This window comes from Bombus vancouverensis, chromosome 7 (genome assembly GCF_051014615.1).
Source record: "Bombus vancouverensis nearcticus chromosome 7, iyBomVanc1_principal, whole genome shotgun sequence".
Taxonomy (NCBI): Eukaryota; Metazoa; Arthropoda; class Insecta; order Hymenoptera; family Apidae; genus Bombus; species Bombus vancouverensis.
In genome coordinates this window covers 8,837,926-8,859,551 of record NC_134917.1, presented here as the reverse complement: position 1 = coordinate 8,859,551, position 21,626 = coordinate 8,837,926, and the positions used below count along the sequence as shown (strand labels likewise).

The following is a 21,626-nucleotide window of genomic DNA, read 5'->3' as shown; positions in this document are numbered from 1 at the left end:
AACAGAAATCAAACTATCATATTCCTTTTATTTCATGTATATGTATATTCTTTTATTTCCCCATAACGCTTCTTATTTCGTACCATCAGCTCAAAATAATCATAAATGTAATTTCCATACTTCTCCAAATTTTTATATAAATTGTACTCCTTCTCGCTGTCTCTATACTTTTACAAGAACAACCATTTATGTATTTCGATAAATCAGTTTAATTTTTAATTATTATTTAACATAAAATTGGAAAAATTGATGAATCAGATAAAAGTTATCGTTATAAAGAAATTTTATCATATCGGCAGTCACCGTGGATTTCCGCGACCTATCGGAGATAGTGGTTGCTGTTTATATAAGAGTCATGAAGTCGTAATTCGCGTTCATTCAACGTTCTGTCTTCGTACGAAGCGGATCCTAAACTTAGCCGGCGTATTTTAAACTGTAAATGGTATAGATAGATGAATGTCTACAATATTTACATTCTTAAATTTAACGAAATAAAATAGAATTTCTAACGATTTATATGTATAATTTTAATTGTTAATAAATATCGAATATTATTACAATGAGATTTATAATTAACAGCAACAGATAAGACTTGTATACTAGAAGGCGGCTGAAATTAGTGTACAGTGGGATCTCTTGTGTAATCACTATAGAGATATAAAGATAGAGTGCGTGATCGAGCTGGGAAAGTGATATAAAAATAGAAAGAGAACGCTGTATAGAAGCCCTTTGTATCCTTGTCTAATACCTATGTATAATATCCACATTCATGCAGTAAATATAGAAGTGTAATATCGATTAACGAACGATATCAGTGTGCATATCTGATTAGACGAAGACACAAGGAACTTCTATGCAGCATTCTTTTTCTATCGCCATATCATATCCATTTACACGGTAACATATGGTTTGCGTACTCTATCCTTTATATGTATTTTTATGGTAATCACCTATTCGTGGCAAAAATTGACAGTTGATGTCTTTTATTCAAAATTATTCTTTAGAAAACAGTATCGACCTAAGGTCTGCGTATTCTATTTATGCAATCTGCAATTCATTCTAATCTTTAAATTTTTTGTGGATCTTAAAAAATCTTGCGTACATGTGTTATACATTGTAATGCATATACCAAATAATTCAAAATTTTGTCAATATTATTTGACGTTTCGAAAAGATTCTTTTATATATAATAACTAACATCATTACGTAATATAAAAATACAATGGTTGGCCCATATTATATCTCATCTATGATTAAATATTTAAAAATTTCCAATTCAATCATCTCTATCAATAATTACCTTATTGGAAAGAATATCATAATGTTTAATAAAGTGATACTTGAACTAAAAGGACCAGGAGGCATGTCGAATCGGATGTATTTAATAAAATATATCCAATACAACTAACAATATATGTACTCTGAAAAATAAAAATCGTGATTCATGAATACATTGATCCGAAGCTTGTTCGGAGTTTTCCACTCATAAGAGTTTATTACTCGTCCTGTTCTAAAGAATAGAAAATAAGGGATTGCTATACTTACAGACCATAGGCTTTGTGTACGTGCGATCGATGACATCCCTTCCATAGGTCGTAGTTCGACGTTGGATTTGCAGACTTTTCGGAGTCGGCGCGATGATGGTTCCCCGTGAAGCGCCCTCGCTGGATACGATTCTGCCCTCCACAGTAAATCTATCAGAATAAAACGAAGGCTTGGCGTGTGACTGTCAGCATTACGTGTTCGTTTTACGTGTTTTCGTGAAAGCAGTTGACACCAACGATATTATCAAACGGTTAATTTGTAAGGTGAGGAATCAACCTTGATTTGTCTTTCATAATAATTGCTTATGGATTTGCAGCTAAGTTCATGGAAAAATTAATGTCCCTGTGGTCGATCGTAAGTGTTAGGTAGGACATCGGGTATTATATAAAGTTCCTCAATTCCATGATCGAGTGTTTCTGTATTCGCAATTAGTGTATGTGTATCACTTATACGGAGCACAAGTGCTTACATATTGAAAAAGTTTGTCTTGATTTGTCTTGTAATGTTAATGAAAAGATGAATGTTGGTGATAAAAAAACTGTCGTATGTGAATTTCTGTTGACGAAATATATATCCTGTATTTTAGACCTGACCGTATAGTAAGTGCATTCTTCGAATATGCTGACATTTCGCAACATTTAAAATATCAGTTATCCTGCAAATTTTTTCGCGATTAATAATCAGAATATATGATACAATGCTTTATATATGATAGGATACAATATACTGTAATATAGTAATCATAAATTACTGTTATTATACTACTGTATCTTATTCAGTTACGCTAATTTACATGTAATTTTGCATTTTATGCTTACAAAATCTATTAATTTTCCAATGGAGAAGTAAAACTAGATTAGCAGAAAAAGAAGTTAATATCGACCACTGACTTCTACGTCAGATATTGTAGGTGTTTTCACGTAACCGATATCGACAACAACGTGCCAACTCCGTGCCCCTGAATGACGCTTCCTGAACAGCTGATTGGAACATAGAAACGTGTCACGTTATCAACTGATCGTTCACGATACGTATTTATGTTACCACTTCGCACAGATACCGCGATACCACGAAACGCGTGATATCACAAATAACTACGCTATATTCGCAAAATAGCGGTATTTTAAAATCAGGCGCATTCATCGACCTATGAAAGTGTAAACAAAAGCCGAACTTGCGCTGTAATCAATTCGGAGATCGGCTGCTTGTTTCAGCGCGTATAAAAGATGCACTGGCGTGCTAAAAATATTATCGCTGATTAAATGCAAGAACACATTCCATAACCTACGCAACTGAATTTTATTGAAATTTTCATTTTCTTTTTTTAAATATACAGTAGAATTTCAAGAATTAAGAAAGAGGTTATGTATATTTACGATGCATTATCATAAATGAAGTCTATGAATGGGCAAACTATATGGATCATTTCTTAGGACGTATATTTACTATTCCTTTGCGTTAATCGATTCATTAACGATCACTAATTTTTTTTTTTTGATGAGCAGAGAGGTTCGAGGTCTGGTTGTAACTTTCTAACACGTACTAAAAAGGTTGGTCGTCAACTTATAAATGTTAGTGAATGCAAAGGACTTGAGCCTTTGTTTGATAACTTTTTCGGTTTGCACATCAGTATATACCATTTTTATCTCTGAAATGTTTCTGATAATTTGTTTCACGGTCATCGTTTCAAGGACTAGAATCGATAACAAAAATTTAAGATTATATCAGTTTTAAAATGCGGGAACAGTACTATTATATTTATCATATTTCGCAAAAAATTTAACGGAAGCTACTACTTAAGCAAATCAAAGGGAACCCATAAAAATGTTTGCCTATTTTAAATTAAAATATTCCAGATAGATTCGTATAAATAATTACATTTTCATTACTGCCAATTTGTTTTAATACGAGAAATATTTGTCTTTTTTGTCAGTTGACATCCTTTCATGAAGATTTTTGAACGATATTCTCAAATTATCAGCGAAACGACGTCATACGAGACAAAATAATATCACGTTTCGAGGTCGCATGCAAGGACAAACGCATAATTTATTTCTCCTTGCATTGAGCTAATGTTTTGGATGTTACTAATGCTGCATCAGCTAATGCTGCATCGCCTATGCATCAAACCAGTTGTATATAATATGTAATCCTCTTAAACGTCTTTTCTCAAGAATTATTATTCCTCTGCGTTGATGTCTCACTTTTAAGCAGACACAACAATTACACATAATTTTAATTCTATCTTAATCGATAGCCATGGATTTGTTAAATTTTGTATATCAATATTTTTATATGTATATGTACAGTGATGAATAAAAGTATCGGTACAAGCTATAGTTTGTTTTATAAAATTTGGTGGGAACTAAAAACAGCATGATGAACATGATACTTTGTTTGATTTTCTTGTAAAATATAAGAAAAGTTGAGAATTATTACGATATTGATTTTGTTTCTTAAAACGTTTATGCAGAATGTTTATTTAGAGTAAATATTATAATCAAAGTTTCTATTTCGATTCCTATAACGGGTTTATGTCGCTTTTAGTATACATTGTTAGTTTTACATCAATTTAGGTTAGGTTTGTAAAGGAATCAGAGTCCTACAATCAGTTCATGTATCAATTTTACAGTGATTAAAATTTTACGTTTCAGTAAAATAAGTCATTGTGTACTATTTATAATTTATTATTAAACTTTATTATTGAACTGTTTACTAATAATGAATTATGATTTAAACATGCATATGTAAGCTATAGGTTCGAAGGCTATATTTTACATATTTATACAAGATTTTGCAGAAAAATGTGGTTTTATTCGTTACTGTATATAATACCGTATATGAATTAAGCTTCTGTTTAATAAAGTTTGTACTGCTCCATAATGTTTCGAGATATCCTGCTATAAAGTTAGAGCCGCATATTGTCCAGGTGCGTAGCGTTACGCAACGAGGTAATCCTTGATGAAACGAATTATAATAACGTGACCTTCAAAGAATATTCAACAAACTTAGCTCCGCTATAATTATATCATGTATATGTATACAAAATAAGGCCTAGTAGCTGTACTCTCTCATGATTGAATGTTTTATATTACATAATAGGTACTTTTATTAACCCTGCTACGCCCATGAATTTTTCACGTAATAATTTTTTAAGAAACTCTTCAACAAAATCTAAGACCAAAACAACGCAGCTGGCTTAAATGGCTATTAACTGTAATAAAGGCTCAAATTGATAATAGGTTATTAGATAGTGTAATTAAAAGTCATCCATCTTAATAGAAGTATTTACATACGAACTCATACCCTTCAATTATTAATCTAAAAATTCCACGTTCTCATCGATCATATTATTCAAACCCCTTTAAGGAACAAGAATAAAAACAAGGCTTTTGCGTCACTCCAGTAGTATTACCGGAGCCCTATCATCAAAACACTCTCCCTTCCATCCATGCTTGAACCTCATCAGTCATAACTGCTTTTAAAACGTCCAAAAATATCTATCTTATATTACTTATACGTATACATGTACCAGCGTTACCGATGGCTTGCCTCACACCGATGATGTACAATTCTTTAATCTTCCTTTGACGTGTCCATATTTTTGTTTGAATGAGTTTGTTTGTTTATTGACAAGATAAGAAAGCCCAAAGTATATATTGTACACAAATATTGATATAAGCCATCCATTGGTCAAAGTTGTCAACTTCCTTTCCGGAACATTTTAATAATTTTTAAGTTAAGTGCCTTATAAAATTAGTAAAATTTAGTATCTTACATAATTTCATCAATATCCTCTATTCTTTGTTTTATGGCGTGAACCAATTTGGCAAATAAGCGGCTTATATATACATAGTAATTTTTCCAAAAATTCTCGTAATGCTGGTAAAAGTTCGGATATTCGCGACGCAACCGATAAAATTTTCTAACGGACGCAGTCGCTTATTTGGGGGAGTAAACATGATCCGAAACACCACGGGCATTGTACTCGGGAAGGTGAGAGCGTGTCGAGCGGAGTGGCTCGGCTGAGCACGCGGATGCTTGCTGATGTGCACGTGATTCCAACGTGCCACGGTTCCACGGCATCGACCGAGTTCCCCTTCCCCGTATCCCACTGATGCAGTCTCACACCACGCGCACTACGCTATTTATGTACATCGGTTCATGGTAAAATCCTCGTTTTCATTTTTGTCTTTCAAAGGGCTTGGAAAAGTGAGATCAATCAGAACTTTCTTGCACAATTGAACTAATATGTATTATAAAATAGTGAAATTTTGCCAGTAACAAGTCATTAGATTCTCTTATATTGAGTTTGATGATAAAGCAAATGAAATTATTGAAGTAAATTTTGTAAATTACAAGTTAGCCGATTATTTAATATAAAATCGTAAACTCGTGAACTTGTTATTTGTCAATTCATTAATATTATTACGATAGATTTCTGTTTATATGAACTTGTCGAGAAACAAATAACTTATATAATTGGTGTATATACAATACATACAGTATGATTTTTCTCATCACCTATGATTTTTTGATTTATGGAATAGGAATTCATGTTCAGATAAATGTATCTAACCGTCACGGAATTCATTTAATCAGGTAATAACTAAAGTTTGGTTCAAATAAATACAGTCAATATAAACGGAGGTCTGTTGTAATCGGTAAACTATTGTGCACTCGGAACGTAGAATTTTTGTATTAACGATTAAGAAATATAAATCCATATGTGTGTAAATATTTACACAGATTCCTCTCTATTTATTTCCTCTTACTTGTTTGTCTCATGACACGAGATTTAGGCCTTTCCTTTTAACTTAAACACGATATCTTCTACATAGAAGTTAAAAATTTTGGAAAGACAAAGATGCTGCTTGAAAATAGAGGTTAAATTCAAGATTTAGGTACCATATATATGTTGTCGATTCGTGTCACTCTTACGAGTAAAAGTACTGCTCTCCTTCTCTTCAGTGGAAGATTTTCGCGTGGTAATAGAATCGTGATGGCATGCGATTTCTGTAATCATTCTAAAGATCGATTTTTGTAAACATTCTCGTAACTCGTTGTTTACACGTACAGAACTACTGAGAAACATTCGATGATCCAATTTTTTCATCGGTGGGATTCACGCGAAAATAAAAGTTCGAGAAGGTGCACGGTTGTGTAGTCTGGAAATTTTCTAAACGGTCGTCTGGTATAAAATTTAAAGGATTCGGATTACATGCGTACATTTTGCGACTCAATTCGTGCTTGGAAATAAAAACCTTTTCATATCGTAGTGTGGTGACGAAATTTTGTCAAAAAAAAAGTATTTTGTTTGTTCCTTTGGTAAAATGTACGATCGATTCTTAGTAGGAAAGTATCTCTTGATAGTAGTAGGCGTTAGGTGTAACGATTTCTTTTCTTTTTTTTTTTCGCGCGATTGATTTATGTATGTGTATCACGAAGGCATAAGAATATCGTGTGCAAATTTAGAAAGCCAACTGCGTGTTGCTTTGCGTCCATTTAACAATATTTACAGTGTTCCAGAGCACAAAATATACATTAACTGTGATGAGAAATTATTGGGTGCACAAATAAAAATAATTTTACGAAAAAATAAACACTATTCTAATAAAGAATACCTAGAAATTGTTGTTCTGGAGAAAATACGCGTGATGCATTCATCTGGAAATAGTGGAATTTATCGTGAAATACTGGTTTTTTAGGTTTATGATTCACTGTTCTCTTCATAGCACTCAGTATCATGTGATAAAGTTTTCAATAATAAAGATGATTGCGTGATAGAATGACTTACACTTGATTTTTAACAAGAAACTGTCTAATTGATAGATATACGTGAGAAATCTTTAGATTGCGCTTGAAAATAGAAGATTTTTGTCAAATCATAAAATCTCTAAATACTGACATCGTAAACATGTTTTCAAACGATAAGGATAGGTAAAGGAAAAGGAGAACTGTGAAATAGACAAGTAAAGTGGTCTAAGATATGGCGGTGGACATAGAAACAAACAGAGATATTTTTAGATAATTGTGGAGTATAAGTATTTTTGAGATATTATTGTTATTATTGCGTAATGCTAAATCGTACTGTGAAGTTTCTTTGTCTTCAAGTAGCACTGAACGCATCGCGAGAGTCTCTTTGTCTTTTGGAAATACAGGATGAGATCAGCTGCTTGTTGGTTCATTCACAGCGCATAAATTGCGTCGGTATACGTATTTGTATAACTAATAGTCATTTTAGTACAAGATAATAATTTTCTAAAAAGTGTTTATTGTTATTTGATCCTTCTGCATTCTTAGAGTGATTTTCCACTAAATCGTATCTTCCTATCGCTAGAAAATTATTTACATCTGAGGAAAATATGAAACAATTGTTATTGCTATATGTAATTTCTTGTTTCAATTTTATACTGAAGATATTCTTAAGGAAGGTGAAATTTCTCTCCATTTTTGTTGTAATATTATCCACTCATAATAATACCACCACAATGTTATTTTTAACCATTATAAATAATATTTTACTTTCTTTTTTATTTTATTTTTAGCGAATATTAAATATAACGATAATAAAAATCGCGTTCGTTTAGCTTTATTGATTTTTCAAATAACAAAAATATACTCTGCGTTGAAATTTTATCCGTGATAGCATTAACGCGAATTCCTTTAATAATAGCTTTTCTCCAGAATTAAACGCTTTTTTTTCTCTGTTCAAATAAATATAAAACCATGAAAAAGATATTTGAGAATATTACAATAATCTTTATCATTTTTTCGTTCGATTTTCCGTTTTTCGTTGTGGAGAACTCATCTGCATCACAATAACTTACAAAACAATCTTTTCAATTCAATCTAGATTTCTTTGATACATAAATCCTTGGAATAATGATGATCAATGTCTTCTATTGAGCTGATCGAGTAATGGTATAACACCTGGTTAAATGAGATAACACACAATATTTACGTTTAAAATGTTATTGTTGCAGAGGATACTCTGCAGAACCTTTTCCAGAAATAATTCAAGTATCGTTAATCGTGATGATGAACCATAGACGAGCATGATTTTATGTACTTTGAACGACTGTTATTGTGATGCTATTAGATCGTAGTTGCTCGTGTGGCATATTTTATTTCTGGTATGTTCTTTCGTCGTAAAGTAACGATAATAATTTGATATTATGTATCATCGGTCGAAACTATCCTGAGCATCAACAAAGTATCTGTGTGACAGAATATTGTGGTCGTAAAACGAATTAAAAATGTATCTATTTTGAAACTTAATTCTTTCTTAATTATGGTGTCTTTTGATTTCAAGCGTTTAATTTACTAATATATCAGTGACATCATTAATATTATTTGGTCATTTGAAGAAAAAAAAAATACATTAAAGTGTCGTTAGACATTCGTTCACTTGTCGGAATTAACGTGATTGATATTTGGATGCACGTTGACTCAATATTGTGGCAACTTATTAATTGATTAAAACATCAGATAAAGAGTGGAATAATCTGAAAATTATTAAAACACATACAAAAGCTTGGTGAATGTTAGCTTGGGTGACTTTGTGTGAAAATTGATCGATTCTGTTCTGTACCAAGGGAACGTATTAGCGAGATATTCTCTAATACCATTTATTCGAATGGTTGAGCTGTTTTATTGTATAAGATTATTATATAAACAGTTTGTAAAGTACATATCGTGTAATAAAAAAGCGTCAAACAGCTACTGTTTGTACGAGATAAAACGCGTTGGTCAACAATATAATAATCGACTTCAGTATAACGAAGGCATTGACAAAGTAGTTTTCTTAAAAATAAAATAATAAATCGTATTTTTGATAACAAAAAGATAATCGATTGATGTGCGATCAAAATATGGTATAAAGCACGAATAACAGTATCTTTTTACCTATTGCGAATGACAAACACGTTCTTACACAATGCAAGCTGCATGAGGCACTATGCTCCTCCTCGAAGCCAAGGTTAGTATCGTAATTGCAGCTAATTGTATTTTGCTGCTGTTTCTTAGCTCTATGTGAAAACAATTCAGTTTCGTCTAGGTTTCCTTTCTTTAGAAATCCGTCTTAGAAATATTAGTGAAATAATTGCTCACAAGATGACGAGTTTAGAAAAATCACTTGGAAATGTTTAAAAGAGGAAAAGATTTATTTTACAGAACAAAGTCAAACAAATGCAGTTCAATTATTTCTCAATTATTCTCGCTATTATTCGATGAGTGGATGAAATGTGGCAAAATTATTACTTGCACTGGTTATTACTTAACATTGCGACGATATTATTACAGGATTATACTACTAAAACAAAATTTGCGTGGACTGGAATTTTCTCTATTATAGTCTGTTAACGATTAAAGGATTGCTAAAAAATAATTTAAAGCACCATTTAAAAAATTATTTTTAAAATATTTGGAGAATCGTAAAGTAAGAAATAAATATATGGTACTCTCATTGGTATTGTTATCACGAGTCCTGCTCCTATTCGCTATGAGAACTTTGTTCGTTATGCGAAACAATCAAAGACGGTTCTAGGACAAACCTAAAATAATTCTTAAGTATCTACATTGTCTTCTTATCGTGTTTCATGCTATTTCAGTACAGCATGAAGTAAGCATTTCCGGGATCTAGACAAACTGTCTGTCTCGGTCTGTTTCCGCGTGTTTGATGTGACTGCAAATTTCGCACCTACGATAATAACGATGCCAGTCAGATATAATGGCAAAAACACGATGTATTAATGCTAATAGATAGAATTAATTAGGTAACGGAGGAAATGTAGGCGTTGACGTTATCGTACGTCATTATCATCGAATTGACTTAGTCAAACAATGCGTTGAAAAAGATTGCAACTGCGTTGCGTTATTCTCTCTATTAAAATGGTGAACTCCTTTTAATTGACCTCGTTAATTAACCTTCTCACAATTACCTTGTTGTCAACAATCGTGATAAAGAAGATCATAGTTTTCTCTTTTTTTTTTTTTATTTTCTATGACCTTCTTCAATCACGATTGTTGACAACACCGTAATTCATTTTTTTTTTATAGCTCTTAATATCTTTGCTATCATGTTTATTACAATGTAAGTATTTTCTAACAAGGCCAAATAATAGTTTGAAACGCAGTGTTTCACCTTCAAATTTTTCAAGTTTCAGTCTTTTAGATCTTCAGATTTCCAGACTCCCAAGTTTGTTACTATGCAATAATATCGCATTTACATATTTTTCACGTGTTATTTCACTGCTTGGTTCTTAACGAGTTAAGGATCAAGTAATACTAGATCTAACGTTAGGGCTGTCCTTTCCTCGTTTATTCTACTTGCCCCAAGTTCTTGTTTGTTGCTGACGATCGCTTATGAGTCAAGCAATTATAAACGTACCACGATGCAAATATTACAAAAAGATGCTCGTGGTTTATCGAATAAATCACTTGATAATGAATTATAGAAACTGAAAAACAGAGGAAACGAATTTCAGAGGCAACGTTTATTCTATCTCCTACTGAAAAACTCGGGCAATTATTCTCGTAAACGAATGTTTAACCCAGATTTTGATAATTTCTTGACGATAACTGAACGCTGTCTATTATGATATTTCGTCTGAAACTAGTATGAGGGCCAACGCGATTCCTCCTACACATAACTCACAATCTTTTTCTATTTTATCTGTATTTTTATTATATTTCACAATCGAGTGTGCTTTTTATTTGCCGCTGAAGGACTCTTCTTTTCCATTTCCATTTACGTTCACGTGTACAACACATGATACTTTGTTTTATTTAAATATTGTAAATCGGTCGTTATCAGCATCGTTGCTGGCGAAATAAATTCGTGCAATTTAAAGCACATCGTGAAGTATTTGGAACAATTGGCGACGATTTTCTTAGGGGAAAAATTAATTTCGTCTCAAGGTGAATCTTGTCTGAAATTATTCAGCGATTATTTGCATGCGGATTCGTATGACGTACGATGAAAATTGGACAGCATCGAAGGGTCATCGCGAAGTTGATAAGATCCATGTCACCACTTGATCAATAATAAACACATGGCTACATACATATGCGTATTATTTGAGTCAAAACAAAACAATGTCATTCTTTATAAGCACAACCATATGATATGCCATATGATGTGTCACATGAGTGCCATATGATACATCAAATTAATAATCGATCATCGTTATTTTATTTTATCGCACTGGAGAACACTAGTGATCAGGAAGGTTAAATCAAACATTTAAGAGAATCCAAGTAGTTAAATCTACTGAAAGATTCGGGAAAATTTCGAAGTTTATCGATCGTTTTTACAATCTTCTACGTCGTTCGAGAAAAGAATCAATTACCCTGTTCAGAGTTTATTCCAAGATATTCAAATTCCAAATTAGTCTTTAGATTTTTTTTTTAAACAACTCTGTAAAAATCACGAGTTTTTAATTTTTCGTTTTTAACAATCGTTCAGTCAACATTGAATTTTACTAAGACAGAGCCACGATCTATTTTCACTAATTTATCTATTTTTAATATACCATTTTAATATCAATTTATTATCGTACTACATTAATTATAGTCTTTTATATATAACTTATTGCATTTTCATCGTTCCTTTACGCTACTTGAAACGATGAGCCAATTCAATATTGAAAGTATTTATATTAAATATAGAATCTGGGTATTGATTTAGATACTTAAACTAAACGTTAAATATGAAAGAAATTTCTCCCTTTTTTTTGCAATAAAAAGACTTCAAAGATATTAATTACGTTACTAAAGGTAATTTTTTGATCGCTTCATTCAGCGCGATATTCGTTAAATTTACTTATCGACTTTGAAACAAGTAAAGACATAGAAATAACCACATTTCGAAGAATATTGATTACTCGTTCAACAAAGTTACGCTTTAGGAATAGAACATTCTGCCGATAAGATAATGTTTATTAAATATCGACTATATATAACTTTCACACATCTGAATAATTAATAACGTATATCAGCATTTTTATTGTCTCAGAACATGTTGCGTTCCCATATTCATTGATATCGTGTTGTCTATATATCCAATATCTATTCGTTATACGAAAATACGAGATGTCAGACGGTTTCTCGTGATCGTTATAGAAAGATTACCTTATCTTAGCGATGAATAACACGCGATATATACTTTACATTCTCCGAATTACTTCTATGTGATTTCAAGAAATTTCCAATATCAGATGAAGATTTCCATCGTTGTTAACACGTCGAGGATAAGGCAATATTTTTGCAAATTCTCTAACAAGATATAATTATAATCAAGCAAATTCTCACCTGCACACCTTTAGATACAAAGACTACTGTTTCCCCTGAGTTTTAATTTCACGTTTTTTTCCATAGACGACGATTAGATGTAATCATGCAAATTCTCATATTAGTCAAAGATATCTGTTGTTGTAACGCTGGGTAACATTGCAACGTAATTATTAATACTTCTTGCGTATCTCTTATATCCGATACCAAAAACGCAAGAAATATTGCTGATAGAGAAATAATTTTTTTATTATAAAGAAGTATTCATTCTTATTTTGCTACATCGTCAAAAGGCTATATATGTTCACAAATTTATTTATACGATAGCTTTTTTTTCTCTCTTATTTGTTATCGGTGAAGAAGATACAAGATTCTCTTGATTCTCACATCATCAAGGTCGTTCTAGCTGCACAGGAATAACCCAGTAGAATAAGTACAAGGAGTTGAAATATTTCATTTTACTCGTAAATAAGATAACAATCAGCGAATCGACGAAAAAGAATGATCTCATCGCGTTTTTCTCAAATAATTTTCGAATACATCGCGATCGATTCACGATAAAACGTAATATCGATAATACGTGAACTATTATCGAGAAACGTATAATTACACCTCTTCTATTGCTTTTATGTACTTCTATTGTTCGGAAACATATTCCACGAACAACACCCCAACGAAGATCATAGAATTTGCAGCACGGAGTCTCGAAATACGTGTTCGAAGAGTTAAATCGATGGCAGTCGTCATCGAAATAAAAACACGAGCTATCTCCGCCTCATTCATGCGTCTATCACGAAGCACTGGACGAACGTGAGGGCGTCGATATAGGAGAAAAACAGAGGTTGCACGTGGTACGCGAATGCTCGTACCTGCTTACGTTCCGTTTCTTCGGATCCCTACCATGACTCCTTTTCTGCCTACCATGACTAACGCAGCTTGAACGAGAAAGCCCGTCCGGGTATAAAAGTGAAGGAGCGTGAGCGCGCTCCACTAGTACGTTTTACGCGTTCACAGAGCAACGTACTCTGTTTTTACCAAAGTTCTTATTTTCTTCGTAACTCTAAGTCGTTCCCTTCCAATCGTTCGTTTGCCTTCAACCAAGTTTCAACTTAATATATTCGAAAGTGAGATAATTCCACGAGCGTTTGATCTTATTGTGAATTCGAAGAATCGAGTCGCGAGATTCGTTGACGAGATTCCATCCTCTTGAAGGAGACTGAAATTTTTCGAGAATAGATTTAGAGGGGAGTTGTTGATAATAGTCGAGCACACTGTGAAATAGAAGTAAGAAAAGCCTGATACAGAATGCCCGTCGAATTGGAGTCAGTGGCACCGATCACACACAAGCCCTTCTCACCTTGTAACGGGTATGCATGTGTTTTAATCTCGTTTAGTGAATTACGTTTATTGAAAGAGAGTTGAGGCCAGCGCAAGTGTGAAATTGCCTCGATTATCTTGATATATGATATAGTCGTATACGTACCTTGGTGGAGTCTTGTGTAAGAGGCAACAGCTGACGTGTAGAAACTGGGGCTAACGGCGTGTTTCCGCTTGCGGTTGCGGCTGCTTCAAAATTTCCGATACGTCGCTTGTAATTTGTTGGCCTTGTCTGGAAATTTTCGCTGTTTAATATAATTGACATTAACGTAATCAATTTATTTTCTCGCTCGTAGACTTTTATAAAATATAACAGTATCATATCTTTTCGTACGGCGGATACAATTTCGCTCATCAAATCGTTGTATTTCAATTTTGTTTTCGTGAAATGGACGAGATCTTCGACGTTTTAGAAAAGATCTTAGTATAAACTTGAAACGAAGAATCGCGCATATAAGCGAGAATTCTTTCGTTTTCGACTGAATCGAAAATGACTCAAAGAACGTATCAGTGTTGACATAGCTTGCGTTATATATGTGTATATATAAGCTTGACACTGAGAAACATCCCAAAAATAATTTTCTCCGTTTTTACTCCCGATACTTTGTATCCAGACTGCGGATGTTCGTACATAAAATTTTAATTCTGCAAAAATACATACGATGCGCGTAATATTCGCTGTACGAAAATTAGAAACGAAAAAATATAATATCCACGTAATAGCATTTAGTGGGTAAAATAAAAAGCGCAGAACGAAATATACCTAATTTACTTCTATTCAAAGTACCCTTCAGCCTATTCATTGGTGTCTCTTTGCAGGGAGAAGAAGATGAACAAACTATGCAGGCAGGTGTCCATCGACAGCCCGAGCGTGACGGGTCGCGAATGGGTGTTCAGTTTCGACGTTCCTGTTCCCGATGTTCCGGCGCACGGAGCCCGGATCCGGGTGATGTGTGCAGGTGCTTGCTACCATCCTCGTCGTTCGCCAAGCCTATCCAGCCTGACCTCTGTCTCCAGTGGAAGCAGTTTAGCGACAGATGTTTCTTTGGAGGGTGACTTCCCAGCATCGTTGCCTCATCACGGAGTCCGTGACGCAGCTCTGTTCCCTGGATACGAGGTAGCAGGAGTGATCGAGTCCCTTGGAGCGAATGTTCCCGAGGACTGCGGCTACACGGTTGGAGATCGAGTGATTCTTTATCCTTACGAGGGAATTCCAAATGGATACGTCGAATACCTGGTCGTTCACGATCTGAAGTATCTTATAAAGATACCAGATAACGTCAGCCTCAGCGTAGCGGCCATGTTACCAGCTGGTGCTCTATTAGCCATGAACACCGTTTTTGCTGCTCATGAACACGTTCAAGCGGTGCTGAAGCAGAGAGGCGAGAAGAGCGTTTGCAAGATTCTAATTGTTGGCACTGGCGGTCTGGCACTTTGGGCTCTGAGAATCGCGGCGTATCACTTCAGCAACATGAAGGATAGGGTTACCATTACAATCGCTTCGCTGAAAGACGATGGACTAACTATGGCTCAGGAATTCCAACGGTGAGTTGTTTTGAGCGTCGGATAGGACGACCTTGTTGATGTTAGATGGTAGACGATAGGAACTGTAAATATGTTTCTTGTTGTAAATACGTGTCTTATTGCAAATACGTCTTTTACTGCGAATACGTCTCTTATTGCCAATATGTTTTCTTTGCGACGAAGAAGCGAGATCCTTCGAGAGAAATGATATTCTTGGTGTTGTTAGCTCCCGAACAATGAATTCTCGACATTTTGACCTGTCATCTGACCTTGGACATTACGTTTCTCTGGGAACTCAGTGACAGTAGTAATGTTTCGTCAAGCTCATAGCCTGGAAAAACTGAAGATAAAGTACTTTCGATAAACTAATGAATTTTAATTCAAATAGATTAGAGGTAAAAGATTCTCGAAAAAATCAAGTATTTTCATTAAGTTGGAACGAGGATTTCCTACCGTTTCGTATTTGTTGACTAACAGTTGAAAATCCAATTCGTATGCGTCATTAAAGACTCAAGTATTTCTCTTTTTATCTAGAATTCCGTAATTAAATTGCATCTTATCAAATATAAACAAATGCTTATCTGGATACACTTGAGCATTAGCGTATCTATTGAGAAACTTATATCACATGATAACAAATAATCATGTGATATGACATATAAATTTTTTAACGATTCACCATGGGAATTGACCTTCTCTTGAAGCTAGACTCGCCTTTAATTGGTTGCTAGATGAACGACGCGTATTAAACCAAGCATTGTTCGTCGTTGATCTTTGAACTAGGCAGCTGGCAGTGTTTGGTCGATTAGCAAAGCCGTTTTGTTTTTGTTATTCGAGCTAATTGATCGTGTCGACACCAATGATAAAGTCATTTAGATACATCGACGTTCTGCTCGATTCTATCTATCTTTTCCGTGATTGCTATTACATAAATTCGTATCTCGGATCTCTTCCGCATACTTTTATATACGCGATGAGTCATCCGATTTGAATATTATATAAACCGATAAAAAGGATTGAAAAAGAGATCAAAACATGTCGTTGTCTATATGTATGTATAATGTATTCCAATTTCTGATAATCACTGCACTCTGTCGTCTTTCATTTGCATGTACAGCTTTCAGCAGTCGATTACCTTTAAATTACTGGCGATCGATGTCTCCCTCGTTCTTTTTTGCCGGCAATTATTATATTATACCTACCGTGATGTGTCATCGTTGACAATTCTATTCATCTACATATTTATCTACACGTTCATTTCCATACATAAAAAGGTAAAGAAAAAAGGGAAAATGATGAAACTCACTACGACTTACAGTTATCTACTTAATTATATTCCCAAATAATAATTACAATTAAGAGAAACAGAAAAATGCTATCTTATTATATATAAATAGACAAACGGGGAAATAGATTGAAGTTATTATTTTAATCTATATCGGTGATATTAATTATTAAAGGTATTAGCGCATTGATGTGTGGGTAAATAAAAATTGTCGGCAAACTAGGTATCGGTGGAATCGTGTCGATAAGGACATTTTCGATGAAATGATTGTTGGTGATTTAAAGGTAACTGTTTGAGCACTTGTCAGTAAGTAGTTGGTTTAGATTGGTAGAAGTAGTATTGTTTGATATGTAGTATTGTCTGTTATTCAGTATCACGTTTAAGAATAAGGAACATGACTTAGATATCGAAATTAATTTATTATTGGGAAACTTGAATAAAGTAATTTATATATTGTAGATAGAAGAGAGATGTATTACAATAATGGATACTTCACGAAAGCTCAGTAGCATACTATTAGTGAGCCTTATATGTGAAAAAATGTTCAAGATATCCGAAGTACAGTGCTCATTGCAACATTCAGAGGATAAAGCAAGTTTCCGTTTAGGTTCCATTCTTTTAATCGTATTCAGAAAAACATCAATTTACATGAACATCCACAGTCTACTCGCTAGATATATATAAATCAGAGATATAAAAATAACTTCCATTAAAAAGAAGATAGCTTATACTATTTATAAAATTTCGTAAAATTATAAAACCTAGATCTCTGGAAACAGCGATAGAAAGAATTCCCTTAATAACTTTCGTAACAAAATATTACAAACCAAAATTCAATAACATATAAGTTGATCGAAGATATTACAAACGGAATATTGCATTACACTGAACATTGGTTGTTAATGAATTGACAAATCAGTCCCCTGTAACGATTTAAAAATTCAAACTCTATCCCAACACCTCGATCTTACAACTAAATAATTTCCCTTATCGAAACCTATTTCAATAAAACATATTTTCATTAAATCCAAATAAATCCGATTTGGTTCAGACAATACCTTGATCGCCTAAATCTTTCTACCCTTTTATCGAAACATCGTTTTAATTTCCGTTCGATCCCCTATACATATGGTGCAAGAAATTAGAGTAGATAGCTAAATAACCGAGTCCATCTGCATCCTACCCGAAGTCCATTCGATTTATTCACCAACAGTTTCCTTTCTCACTACAGCGTGAACGTGGTACAATGGAGCGAGGATCTGTACGAGAAACAGCTGATCGAGCGCACGATGGATGCCTGTCAAGGTCACGTGGATGTGGTGATCGATTTCGGTACAACCTCGCGCAGTCTACATCGCAGTATGCAGTGCCTGAGCAAAGGAGGCGTGGTGTTCGTGATCAAAGAAGTGGCCGATCGATTGCTACCAAAATTCAGCAGACGCGCGGAGGAATGGCAACAGAGTATCAAATCAGTGGAGGCTGGTACTCTGGAGCAACTTCGCGAGTTGGTCGAGCTGGTGGCTTCTGGTGAAATCGAGCCCCCGCCACATACCGTTTATCCTGCAGAAGAGGTTCTCGACGTGGTCCGCAAGCTGTGTCACTCTGAGATTCAAGGTCGTGCGATTTTACGTTTCTATCCAGCGGATTAAAGGATTTTCTGGAACTGAACATCTTGTGCCGCGCGGATCGGCACGAAACGCGAATCGGAAAACGACCGAGGAGATTTGAAGAATAGACGGTAGCCGGATCAACTTCGGTTAATTAGGTATTGAGGCCAACGTGGCTGAACAGTGTGGATACTTCGAACACTGAAGCTTCACAGAGTAATCGAGAGCATGGGTCGTTGAATAATGTTTCTCCTCTGCACGAAATGCAGGGAGCAAGGAGAATAATGGTATAGTTGTCCTATGAAAAACGTTAGATCACTGGGCGATTAATTTATATACAAAGTAATACGATTGATCCTTGGATGAAGCGAAACGAGAAAAGTTGGACGATCCACCGTATACCACTGCGTATCTATTAATGGTGTATTATACGATAACGACTACCTTTGGATCGGTTCACATACTTACATATATTGTATCGTTGCTATGTGCAGTACCGATAAGTGCACACTTACTCGCATCTTTCGTTTCGAAGGCGTTTAATCACGCTTCCCAGGAATTTGTTGAAAATCATCGTGAAATTGTATGGTCATAGAGTAGAGAGTAAAGAGGTATTCGAGAAACGATGATGTCATGGAAACGTAGGGAATACCACAGAGAAAGTTTTATCGCTGAATTGAATACACCGTTATGCATGCGAGATTTTCCATGGCTCTTTCGCTAATATCGTGGTATTGCTTTCACTTAAAAGTTGTTAACTTAAGAATGTAATTATATATTTCATTTCCAACGTCGAAAGACTTTGCCAATATTACCTAATGAGCTGTTAATACATTGTTGACCAGTTATTTTACGTAAAAATTAACGCGTACCACCGCCTATTTTATGCAAGATCGAACAATTCTACTTTATACATAAAAGCACAAGTTAACCTATAACCGATCAACAATGTGTTAAGATAAGATTTTAATATAAAATATATTTAACGCTCGAGTTGTTGAACTTTAATGATCTGCGACTATAACAAAGCACAATCTGCGATAAAATTTGAAAGAAACGTTTCTGAATACCTTGCCAACCATTGAGAGTTTAAGAGATAACAGTTATCGACTAATAACTAAGTTAAGTCTCGGGTAGATTTTAACCTTACGTGGTATATATATATATCGGATACACGTATAAATCCGATGTATCAAAAGATGATTAATGGTACTGTTAAATATTTAATGTCAATTGAATCGTAATGGCCGTCATGATTTCAAGTTTTTAACATGTAATACCGGCCTGTAATTGTTCGTTGAGGAATTCGATTAGGAAAGACAAAGTTATGCGGGGAGATTTTGTAATCAGGTCATCAAGTATCATCGTTTAAATGACATAAATCATACTCAGAACGCATTTCGCACACGTACTCGGAATATAATCGAGCAATTAAAATGTGGAAGGAAAACACCTCCTAATTCGTTAGGTACAAATAATGAATCATATCGGTCGGCGGTTTTACGAACGAAACTGTCATCACGTGAAAAGAAACGTTGCTTTACCATTACATGTAGATTTGGTAAACGTTTGCATTTAACGAATGATATAACATTTATAAAATACGATTGTCTCGTAATCGAGACACCAGAATTACTTTCGAACGTGTTATCACGTTTCGGGGCATTTTCGCAAATTATGCTTAGGTATCAGTATTCCTTTATCACATAGCGCAATTTAGGATAAGTTGATCATTTTGTGCGCGTATAAGGAAATAACTAATCGTATCTCATATCGCAGTTATTACATCTCTACCTTGAAAGACTGTTTTCTTTATTTAAGTATAATTAACTTTTGTCCTTTTTATTTCCATTCTCTCTTTTTAATTTTTCATTGTAAACCTAGGTGATAATTTAACAGCGTGGATACGTGTTACCACACGTTATTCTACTGACTGTTCGCTGTGGCAGTAATTGTATTATATTATGGTGATAATACAACAGATTTATTAAAATAATTGTACTTGTTTGTATTTCATACTACACCTTCATTTAGATCCTTGTTGTCTTCCTCTACATGAATTCTTGTGTTTCTATCCGTGTGTATCGAATGACTGACATTGAAATCGATAAAAATCGTTAATTCGTCGAAAGTAGGTTAATCGATTATACAGAGGTTTCAATTTATAACGAAAAGATCGAGTATGCTCAAGGACTTACTATTAACTAATTAAACTGCAATTTGCTTTTTAAACTGCTCTCCATTACCTTCTCTCCAATGAATTCATTGTCCTTAATTATAATAAATTGTTGCCGGTCGTCATATGTGCCAGATTATTTTTTTCTTTCCTCAAGATTATTATTAATTCATGCAGCTAATGAAATACTTAATATTAATTTATAAATAATTTCTGAGATCACGTCCTTCATTTACATGTCCAGCCTGTAATACAATAATATCAATATTTAGTTTGTACTCGAGTATGCAATTTATTTTATATGTTCAGTTTCTTTTACTTTGTTGCGCTTCTTCCTCCTGTGCCTCCTATCGATACCATTGATTTATCGATAACTATTTATAAAACGGATCGTTTCTACATGCCTTATGTGCCATACTCTTCATTTTGATTATGGGAACATATTATAAAGTAATTTCAGCTGATCCTAATTCAAAATGCAAATTAATAATTATTAATGAAAATATAGGTCATATTAATGGTTTCTTTGGTTACATAAAATACATATCGCAAGTATCCTCAATTTGGATGGTGAGCTTCAAGCAGAGAAATCTGCCTTTCTTATTCATTTGTGTATTATCTGATGTGTATTATTAATTGTTGTTGTTGTTAATTGTGTATTATTAATTTGTGTTTAATAAATTATTTAGATAGACTAATATTGACACAAGAATTTTATTAATATATTTATAATTTGACAAATATGGAACAATAAAGATAATGTATAATATTAAATATATATGTACATATTTTTATATAAAATGCAAAACAGTATTGATAT

General features: G+C 33.9%; 1 protein-coding gene and 1 long non-coding RNA gene across 4 annotated transcripts; one reads left to right on the top strand and one right to left on the bottom strand.

The window, feature by feature from the left end:
- Positions 1-7: 7 nt before the first annotated feature.
- On the bottom strand, positions 8-15,116 carry LOC143302940 (uncharacterized). 2 transcript variants are annotated; one of them, XR_013058820.1, is made up of 4 exons: positions 14,978-15,116; positions 14,321-14,446; positions 1,546-1,694; positions 8-433 (listed from the first exon to the last, which is right to left on the bottom strand). It is a non-coding gene; the product is annotated as an uncharacterized LOC143302940 (long non-coding RNA). The 2 variants fall into 2 exon arrangements; XR_013058819.1 differs by lacking the exon at positions 8-433 and having other exon boundaries at positions 528-1,694.
- Drat (Death resistor Adh domain containing target) lies at positions 13,816-20,626 on the top strand. Of its 2 annotated transcripts, none has more exons than XM_033338641.2 (3): positions 13,816-14,204; positions 15,034-15,759; positions 18,237-20,626. In XM_033338641.2, the coding sequence occupies exons 1-3, from the start codon at positions 14,143-14,145 to the stop codon at positions 18,670-18,672; spliced, it is 1,224 nt and encodes a 407-aa protein (XP_033194532.1). In that variant the 5' UTR covers positions 13,816-14,142; the 3' UTR covers positions 18,673-20,626. The 2 variants fall into 2 exon arrangements, with proteins under 2 accessions (XP_033194532.1, XP_033194533.1); XM_033338642.2 differs by having other exon boundaries at positions 13,817-14,204; positions 18,255-20,626.
- Positions 20,627-21,626: the final 1,000 nt, after the last annotated feature.